Source organism: Mizuhopecten yessoensis, unplaced genomic scaffold (assembly GCF_002113885.1).
Source record: "Mizuhopecten yessoensis strain PY_sf001 unplaced genomic scaffold, ASM211388v2 scaffold10703, whole genome shotgun sequence".
NCBI lineage: Eukaryota > Metazoa > Mollusca > Bivalvia > Pectinida > Pectinidae > Mizuhopecten > Mizuhopecten yessoensis.
The window spans coordinates 710,745-721,541 of record NW_018408679.1 but is presented as its reverse complement, the minus strand read 5'-3'; the positions used below and the strand labels follow the sequence as shown (position 1 = coordinate 721,541).

The window sequence follows — 10,797 nt, the reverse complement described above, 5'->3', positions numbered from 1 at the left end:
TCGTATGGGGTAGTATTGGGTAGTATTGGGTGGTATTGGGTAGTATTGGGTCATAGTCACGGCAATTCGGTGAAGTTTTCGGCACCAAATCGCATATTTCCCGATAAAATATGGCAGATGGAAGTAAATAACGTCTACAAAGGTGATATTTCACAGTAACAAAGAAGTATTTGGTTCATAACTGGATCGTATGGGGTAGTATTGGGTAGTATTGGGTGGTATTGGGTAGTATTGGGTAGTATTGGGTAATTAGACGCACCCCCAGAGAAGTGCCGAATTAAAAAGAAGATGGCTACGATAGTCCGCGTAAAACGACGGCGTGCTGATGAACCAGTTGAAAACATCGTCGTTTCTTGTAAAAGAAGGAAAAATGACACGGAAGATTCCAATTTACAGAGTAGTTTAAAGTTTGCCGGAACTGCCAAGTCACGGGTAATTAAAAAATGCAATTAAGGGTCTGTTGTAGTTAAGATATTGCACAACAGAACATGCCATGGTGAGATTCACTTGTAAGCGCCATGCAGTTTGCTTACCTATGCGATGAAAGTCGATCGATCGCATATTTTAAGTCTGTAGAAATACACTAGCCAAATTATCAGGACTAGTAATGTTTTTGGTCGTTTCATCCTGAATCCCGTTAGAACTAGTACGGCCACGGGTCATTTCGCCATAAATCCAGCTCGCTCATGGTTGTCTCGCTCTAATATAAATACAGATTTATATTAAAGAATTTCAGGACTTTGAAAGCTATTTGCAGAGGCCATATACGAATCTAATTAGTCAAATGACCCAAAAAAATCAAGGAAGACATGCACATGGGAAAACATTAAATGATATATAGCAATAATCAGGTTGGGCACAACGGCGCATATGGGTAATAATCCTGCATTTGGGTAACATCTTTGAATGTTATGGTTGAATGCACTTCGAATCTACTTTCACTATCCTATATAAAAAATCAAAATTTTGTACTTCACTATCTTTATTAAAAATCGCTATTTATATGGTTATTATAAACAACTTTTGGTTGAACGTTTTTTCGTGTTTTGACATTTTCGTGATTTTAGATGTCCCGACTTTTCTAAGGCTTCAAAGGTCGTGAAATACTTTCAAAACCGAAAACTGTTCAATCAAAAGTTGTTTGTAATAACCAATAGATATGGCGATTTTCAATAACGTAAGTGAAGTACAAAATTTTGATTTTTTTATATAGGATAGTGAAAGTAGATTCGAAGTGCAATTTTTTGATTGAAAAACCCAGTTTTAACTATTTGGTAACTGTTTTTGTTCCCAGGATGATGTATCCAAACATATTCGTGATGCTATCAGAAAAGACAAGCTTCAGAAGGAGTATAAACAGCACCATGTGGATGTATCGGACAAAACTCGACAAAACCACAGACAGCAGGTGAAGGCAGCTAGGTTCAAGGTCACCTCTAGTTTCAGGGCCATAGCTCTAGACAATTTAGATCTTCCACAAGATGAAACAGACATTGAGAACAAAGAAAATCAGGAACCTACTACAAGTGAAGAAGGGGCTGCAGGTAGCTCTGTAGTGGTGAACAAAGCTGGAAGCAGTGCCAGTGAAAACCAGGCTAGCAGTAGTGTATTTCGTTTATATGATGTTGAGGCTGCAGGTGGGTCAAGGACGCCGCCAACTTACGAGTCTGTCGTACAGGTCAGTACTAAAGTTTTTGACAAGATTTGTGTGAATGAGGTAATAACTTATAAAGAATTTGCTTGAAATCGGCTTGTGATATATTTATTTAATTATGTTGGTGGCCTTAGCCTAGTCTATATAATTCATTAGATCTATATATATATATATTATAGTGCCAGAAGATCGAGAGCTGTGATATTTGGCCAGATATATTTTTACTGGGATGGAACACAGAGTTTTTCAAATATATATGTGACCTTGACCTAATCAGGGTCACAAGGGTTCCATAAATTATCATTTGAAAAAGTTCTAAAAAGCCCAGGGTCATATTAGTTAACCAGTATGAAATTTAAAATTATCACTGGAATCGAGATATGTTAATGAATGACCTTGACCTTCAGTCAAGGTCAAATGTGTCAGATATGTTGCAAATCTTTCATTACCTCTACTCAAGTTAATATTGTTAAAGGGCTAGGATAATGGTATGAACCCAGTACATATAGCTAGCTGGGATGGAGGTTTATCAAGAATAGTATATAATACATTTCACAATACATGCTCACATGCCATATGATATTAGGCATGAAAAAAGATTACCCTGATCTTCAATCAAGTAAATTTCAATCATGTTTGATATGACAGACAGAGGAATGAATCAGAATACACATTTGGATTGTAAAATGAAAACTGTGTCTAGAAATCCCGCAATCCCTGGGAGGGTATACGTACTGTGCATTGCCTCTTGTTTCCACTTCATGTCTCAGCTGTGATAATTAGCTATATTACAACCCAGGTCATTGTTAATTGTGATATGTATTATACTGCTACATCCACCTACCCTTGCAATACACAACACTAAAACTGATTTATGTCATGGTTTTAGTGACTGTAAGTAGTGATGGGCTGATAATTGATTATGATCGAAAATCGATCGGTTTGCCCTTTCCGATTCCGATTAACGATTGCAAATTCCATAATCGATATATTCGGTTTACCATTGAAATCAAAGTATCTAAATGTCTTCCATGTAAAATATGCTTTTGAAGTCGTATATATTCTATGATTTGAACTATATCATTGATTTAAATGCATAAAAGTTGCTTCATATCCATTCATTATAAAAGAACAAAATGTACTGTATAGTGAACAACTCTGTATGGTAATGTAACGTAGTACGTATATGTGCTCTCACTTTATTTGGGTATTCAGTCCCATAAAATTATATACCAATTATGCAATTGATCATCGATCGCTTTACTACTTCTGGTTACAAACCGATTATCGTAAGTGATTATATATATTATTTTTTTTTATCCTCAGCAATCTCAAAGCAGCAGCGGTATCACCTGTAATGCTGTCCCCCTAGTACAGGAAAGGGTTCCCCAGTCCACAGCATCACAGGACGAGGATTATGTGTATGACCTTTACTTTACAAACAATAGAGACTTCAGCTTCAAACTCCTGGAAAATGCATTGACAATCGAGGCTTTTGGGAGTGATTTTGTTCATGATTACATGCCACATCGGGAGGATGAAGAGGTTTATGAAGATGAAGATGACAGCAATGATGAGGACAATTGGAGGAATGACTATCCAGATGAAGATCCCCACATTGTGGACAACCAGCTGGACTCAGACTATTTCTATAGTGGTGGTAAGTTTCAAGAGCAGAAATTTTGGTTTTGTTTTTGACAGTAGTAATTTTCTTTTTATGATATTCTGAATTCAACAATTAAAGCTGAGGGTGATATAACATTGTACAATGTACAATTAAAAGATTGATGATTACTTATTCTATTATTATGTATTCAGTTTTGTTAGAACATAATTATATTGTTTAATGACCCATCAACAATATTAATTTAAGACACTTCATTAAGGACACTTATAGACAAATGGAATGAAATATATATAAAGTGTAACATGCATGTACATGTACTATAGGGCTGCAATGATATATCACAATATTTTGAATTCAGTATGATACACAATCTTATTTTTTGTATTACAATACACCTACGCTATTGTCATGCTCATTTTGTACCAAGTCTATTTCGTGTTGTAATATTGCCATCAAAAATTTGCAACATCCCTTTTCTCTTTGCTTCCAACGTTACTATATATGTATCATATGATACATATTGTATCGTGACCAAAGTATCGTGATACGTATCTTATCGTCTTGTTAATGTGTCGTTGCAGCCCTAACATGTAGCTTTATCAGTTGAACTGATGATCACGGTTCCAGCAAGAGTGTTTCCTTGTGTATTTTGTAAACTTGTGATTTCTGTAATTTCTTCTTAACTTAATTACTGATCCTGTAAAAATGTACACGCACAAAGTTAACAGCAGCTATATCTGGATATATATACCAGTAGCAGCAGCATACTGATATCACAATGTCGGATGTTAATATTTAAAGAGACAGAGACATGAAAACTGTCTCTTAATTCCTTTCACGACAGTTCTAGTTTCTTAATGTTTTTTTGATTATTTTGAAATATATAAAAGTCTAAAAACATATCTAACTAATGAGATTACACAGTAATACAATTAAAGGGGCATCACGGTAAAGTAACTTTATTTTTTGTCTTTTTTTCAAATACTACATAAACATATCAAGTGAGACTATAACGATTGGATTTGGCTGAAATAGATTCATAAAAATGATTAAATCTAAGAAAATCATCGGTATTTCTGCCTGTCTGACCAACGTTTTGTTCAGGGATTTCCCTCTACTAGCGCATGTGAATAGCACACCATTTCTTTGTAAACAAAATGACTGGCTGTGTGAAGTAAGCAAAAGAAAAGTGTTGTACCGTGTCAGCTATGAAACGAAAAATTGCCAAATGGTCAAAAGATAGCGCAAGGAGTACGTTACGGAATCATTATTGCATGTGGGCAGTATTCAAAGGAGAAAATAACTGCCGTAGCAGTTAGTACGGTGCATGTATTCTTCCGGATAGCCGGTTAAGCTGAAATGGAATCGACAGAAATGATAGCGCTGTTTATGTTATGAATAAATATCTAAAACTATAAGTTCGCTAGTATCTTAGTCTGAGTTTGAACACAGATGAACTTAGTTTAATATGTTAATGGGCATGTATTGGAGAGAGTTTACTTTGTGTTTCTATAATTATACAGTGGTTTATGCGAAAGGAAGGGATAAGTGACTGGTTAGTTTGATTTTGCCATGAGGCCCTTGTAGGGATAACTGTTGTGATGGCCCACGGCGTATTTTCTGGGTCACCGAGATACGTGTTATCTAAGTCCTTGGATTTACATAATTTATGATATTACCGGGTTCAATAAAATGGTATGGTTTAATTATATTGCTGAATTAAACGATTATTTTTGTTTTTACATACAAGATTTAAATTAGTACTAATATGAATACCCTGCCTCCTCTGCCCCGGCAATATATATAAAAAAAAATCAGAAAGGTTTGTCCCTTGGTGTAGGGAAGGGGTTTAGCCCCGTACCATCTGTACCGGTCACATTCCGGTACTAAATTCAATATATATTTATAAATTCTACTTAATGTTTATGCCTATTATCATAGTTGACATTTAATTGTAAATGTATGACGGGAGAAGGCTGTGATAAATTGTAAAAACTTGTGCCCCATCCCTTGTTCAATTTTATTGGCAACACATATGTTTAAAGTTAAATAAATTTCAATTCTGAATATTGGCAAGCGTGCAATTAACTTCTGATGATGAATGATTACTGTTCAATAAGTTTGAATACGAACTTAGAAATCATATTACATGTACTTGGTTTCATAGCGCGGTAAGAAGTTGCAGTTGCCCAACGGCCCCTCTCTGGGGGCCCCTCTGGAAACTGTTTCATCTCGCTCAGACCACTTGTGTTTACTGCCTAGTCAGGTGACGTTATCAGCGCTTTTTTTAGCAGGGCTTTCCCGAACAATTCAAGTGGTCAAACTGGACATTTGGAACGGACTATGAATATGGGAATAGCGGCGTAGTATAAGTGGAAGTGCATACAATACATACATTCATTAAAAAAATATGGCTCTTCACGTGATGTCCCTTTAAACTGTATGATATGCATTTTGTACATTGTAATAAGTCAGCATGTCTTTTAATTTGTTGACAGATGTGGTCGAGAGACAAGCCTTTGGTGACGCTGGCGATGCAGGATTGGCCGAGTGGATGCATACTCGCTGTAACATAGGTAATTATAAACATACATATCTTTAGGAAACTGCATGTAGTTATAGTCCAAACTAAAGTGTATGGTAAAGGGTAGACACCTACATTTATCTCCTATCTTTGGTCCTTACATCAAAGGTCAGACTCAGTCAAATTGCAAGGTCAATCCTTATCTGTGCACATTTATATTGAAGATTTTTAAAGAAAAATAACAATAAAATCTGTTAAAAATGCCTTCCAAGGTTATAAATCAATTGTTGAACTCTTCAAACATCTTTTACATGTATGTAAACCATCAGGCCTAGGGCAACAGTATGTGACTAATAGTTTGATGAAATAAATGAGTCTGTTCAGGTAAATCACTTTGTCTCAAGCTGATGTCAACCTACCATTTGTAATGCTTTAATAATAAGACTGCCTTGAAACTTATCTACTAGATGCTTCATGTGTAAGCTATAGACTTAACAAAAACAGCAAATAAGCTCTGTTTATTAGGGCCCCGTATCGGAGATACGGGAGCCCTGTAGTAATCACTCTGTCTGTCTGTCTGTCTGTCCGTCCACGATTTACATGAGACTTGGTCAAGATGTTCAGTTCATAAAAATACACATTGAGGTAAAAAGTCAAGGTCATTAGGTTTAATGGTCAAGGTCAAATTTTGCATCTTTTCACTGGTGAACATTTTGGTATGACACTTTGAAGCAATGTTGCTCAGAATTAAACAAGGAGTCAACTGATCAAAGGTCAAGGTCATCGGGTTAGGGGTCAAGGTCAAATTTTGTAGCTTTTCACTAATGAGCATTTTATGACATGAAGCAAAGTTGTTCAGAATTAAACAAAGAGACACACTGAGGTAAAAAGTTGAGGTCAAATGTTAAGGTCATTATATTCAAAGGTCAAGGTCAAATTTTGTATCTTTTCACTGATGAACATTTTGTTATGACATTATGAAGCAAAGTTGGTCCGAATTTAAAAAGGAGTCAACTGACTTAAGGTCAAGGTCATTTTATAGGTCAAGGTCATTTTATGTAATTATGTAGCAAACTTGTTCAGAACTTAACACAGAGTCAACTGACCTTAGGTCCAGTTTACGGGTTCCAAAGTGTAAAGGTCAAGTTTTGTATTTTTCACTGATGAACATTTTGTTATGATATTATGAAGCAAAGTTGGTCGGAATTAAAGAATAAGTCAACTGACCAAAGTTCAAGGTCATTGGGTTAATGGTCAAGGTCATTTGGGTCCAAAGGTCAAAGACATAGTGGATCTCTGAAATAAAACAAATCAAAGCTAACAAATGAGTATTGCACCGGTATTTACATTTCTTTTAGCCCAGCAAATATTGAGGTGGAAGGAAACAAGACTCACATCATAGTACATGTAAAATGTATGTTTTGCTTCCTTGCGATTCTTTTTGAAGTCCAAATGTCAAACGTCAAGCTCAGCTATATGGGCAGATTGCTTCTTGATGATTATGGGGGATATATTGCCACAAGACGAGGCCCTTACTGACCTGTCAGTGTTCTAGTTTTTGGAGGTTTGAAGATTTATCTAAATGTAGTGGATGTTGAGGTTTTGATCTATTTTTCCTGTCTGCAGAGGATGCAGATGAGCTGTCAAGTGGAGAAGAAGATTCTGCCTACTCTGGTGAGCCTCTGAACCCCGTCTCAACCAGCAACAGTTACCAAAGTTACTACCGCAAAGTGTGTAGAGAAATGGAGGATGGAGAAGGCCACAGTCCTCCAGATGATGATAATGATGAAAATGACTGAGAGATTGCATTATTGGGCATCGACTGTAGATCAAAACCTGTCAATATGGACGGGATATAGTGGATGTTGTCAGCGGAATAGTCCCATTGTGTAGCCAGATGAAATGACTTGTCGAGTACATGGCCACGCCATACCTCATACAAGACAATGCAATCTACGTACCTTCAATGGGAAGAACTGTTTAGCATACACTTTTTGGACTCGGGTCAAGTTTACCTGAAGACCATCTAAATACTCTTAACATTCTTGTCCAAAGTATGCAGCTCACACTCCTCTCCAGTGAGAAATACTTGAGGAGAGTTGAACCGATTAGCTAAATGAGATTTGTCTGTTCATAAATGTTTATCGACATATTTCTAGTTTTATAGCTCTGATTGACCTTTTTAAATAGTCTAAAGGATTGACATTTTTTCATAAAGGTCCGAAGATTCTGAATGTACAATAGAGCCCTGTTGTTTGTACTGCAATATCACACATCAATGGACGCTCTTAAGTTCCGAGTCTTAAGATTGTGAGTAGGATTGTTGTTTTTGTTGAATATCAAACATGCCACTATTACCACTTACTATTTACACACATATTGTATAGAGCTGTTGTGATGTATTCAACTAAGGACTAATCAAGTTTTTAAATTAGTATATGATATTTATATATATGTTTGTGGATTTTGTGTACCGGCATCTTTCTTTTAAAGCAGACAAAACCTGTTTTAATGTTGATAATCTTGTTATATAAAATGTATTTTAGAATGTCGCCTCCGATAAAGTGGAATGTCTCCCCCAAGAATAAAAAATGAACATAATATTCGTACTGGTCTTCTTTTGATTATTCACTAACATTTTGTTGGAGCTCTACACTTTAAACTAGCGATGGGCAATCAGTTTAAAATTATAATCGATAATCAGTTTGTAATCGGAATTTGTAAACCGATCGATGATCGATTGCATATATAATTGGTTTATAATTTTATGGGACTGAATACCCAAATAAAGTGAGAACACTACTGTAACATCAATAGACAGAGTTGTACATGTACAGAAGGTTTCATTCTTTTATAATGAATGGATATGAAGCAACTTTTATGCATTTTAAGGTTACCTGACCATAGGTCATGGTAACGAATTGTGATAGCCTTTTGTCCGTCATCGTGCATCGTGCGTTAACATTTCCTTGTGAACACGATAACTTCAGTAAATGTTAACCGAGTTTGATGAAACTTTGTATGCAGCCATATGTCAATAAGATCTCGGATGAGTTCGAAAATGGTAATTATTGGACAGTAACTTACAGAGTTATTGCCCTTTGTAATATTATTATTGGACCTTGTGAACACGATAACTTCAGTAAATGTTAACCGCCTTTGATGAAACTTTGTATGCAGCCATATGTCAATAAGATCTCGGACGAGTTTGAAAATGGGAATTATTCGATGGTAACTCACAGAGTTATTGCCCTTTGTAATTACATAATTATTGGACCTTGTGAACACGAGAACTTGAGTAAATGTTAACCGAGTTTGATGAAACTTTGTATGCAGCCATATATCAATAATATCTCAGACGAGTTCGAAAATGGGAATTATTCGACAGTAACTTACAGTGTTATTGCCCTTTGTAATAATATTATTATTGGACCTTGTGAACATAATAACTTGAGTAAATGTTAATCAAGTTTGATGAAACTTTGTATGCAGCCATATGTCAATAAGATCTCGGATAAGTTCGAAAATAGGAATTATTCGACAGTAACTTACAGAATTATTGCCCTTTGTAATAATATTATTACACTTTTTTGTATTGGACCTTGTGTTCACGATTAATTGATTAAATATCAACCAAGTTTGATGAAACTCTGTATATAGCCTTATATCAATAAGATCTCGGATGAGTTTGAAACTGGGAATTATTTGACAATAACTTAGAGAGTTATTGCCCTTTTTAGGTCACCTGAGCTTTGTTCAAGTGACCGATTCCAATCACTTTCCGGTCGTCGTCGTCCGTCGTGCGTCGTGCGTAAACTTTTACATAATCAACTTCTTCTCAAGAACCAGTGGATGGAATTTTTTCAAACTTGGTCAGAATCATCCTTGGTAGATGAGGATACCAAATTGTAAAATTGGGATTCCTACCCCAACCCTAGGGGCCAGGGCGGGGCCCAAAAGGGAAAATTAACCAATATTTCAAAAATCTTCTTCTCCAGACTCAGAGGTATTACAGTCATTTTCTCTGCATGGATGGAAAGATCATCAGGGGCTTTATTTAAATTGTAAATTTCAGGACCCCCGAGCTATCCGTTCTCCCTTGGGGAGGGGGTAAAGTTTACTATAGTTTATATAGAGAAACAACACTTTTGGGTATATTTTGACAATTTTCTGTTGGAAATTATTTTTACTTGGTCAGAATCATCCTTGGAGGAGGAAGATGGTTTTAAATTGTAAAATTGGGATTCCTACCCCAACCCTAATTTTTCAGTTGAAAATTACTCAAACTTAGTCACATCTTAACAATAAAATAGAGCTACCAGTACCTATGATATAACTCAGGTGACCGCTAAGGCCCTTGGGCCTCTTGTTAATAATATTATTATTGGACCTTGTAAACACGATAACTTGAATAAATGTTGACGGAATTCAATGAAACTTTGTCCGGTAATTATTTGATGGTAACCTGCAGAGTTATCGCCCTTTGTCATTATTAGCTCACCTGGCACGAAGTGCCAAGTGAGCTTATGCCGTGGTGCGGCGCCCGTCGTCCGTCCGTCGTCCGTCCGTCGCCCGTCCGTCTGTCCGTCGTCCGGCCGTCGTCCGGCGTCAATATTTTACTTTAAAAGACTTCTTCTTAATAACCGAAAGGCCTAGGGTGATGATATGTGGCCAGAAGCAAACTGGGATGAAGGGCAACCAAGTTTGTTCAAATGAATGACCTTCTCACATATTCAAGGTCACAGGGGCCAAATATGTTAAAAACTTTAAAAAACTTCTTCTCAATAACCAAAAGGCCCAGTGTACTGATATTGGGCCTGTAGCATGCTGGGATGAAGGGCTACAAAGTTTGTTCAAATGAATGACCTTCACCCATATACAAGGTCACAGGGGTCAAATATGTTAAAAACTTTCAACAACTTCTTCCGAATAACCAAAATGCCCAGGGTGATGATATTGAGTCAGTAGCTAGCTGAGATGAAGGGTTACAAA

General features: G+C 36.4%; 1 protein-coding gene across 1 annotated transcript; it reads left to right on the top strand.

The window, feature by feature from the left end:
* The first annotated feature begins 269 nt into the window (after positions 1–269).
* LOC110461889 (probable RNA polymerase II nuclear localization protein SLC7A6OS) lies at positions 270–8,410 on the top strand. The gene is made up of 5 exons (XM_021515613.1): positions 270–432; positions 1,295–1,678; positions 2,981–3,314; positions 5,780–5,857; positions 7,432–8,410. The coding sequence occupies exons 1-5, from the start codon at positions 289–291 to the stop codon at positions 7,602–7,604; spliced, it is 1,113 nt and encodes a 370-aa protein (XP_021371288.1). The 5' UTR covers positions 270–288; the 3' UTR covers positions 7,605–8,410.
* The last annotated feature ends 2,387 nt before the right edge of the window (positions 8,411–10,797 follow it).

Coding starts and splice junctions, on each gene's coding strand:
- LOC110461889 (XM_021515613.1), top strand. CDS start 289: ATGGCTACGATAGTCCGCGTAAAACGACGGCGTGCTGATGAACCAGTT. Junction 433..1,294: donor CCGGAACTGCCAAGTCACGG/GTAATTAAAAAA, acceptor TTTTGTTCCCAG/GATGATGTATCCAAACATAT. Junction 1,679..2,980: donor CTTACGAGTCTGTCGTACAG/GTCAGTACTAAA, acceptor TTTTATCCTCAG/CAATCTCAAAGCAGCAGCGG.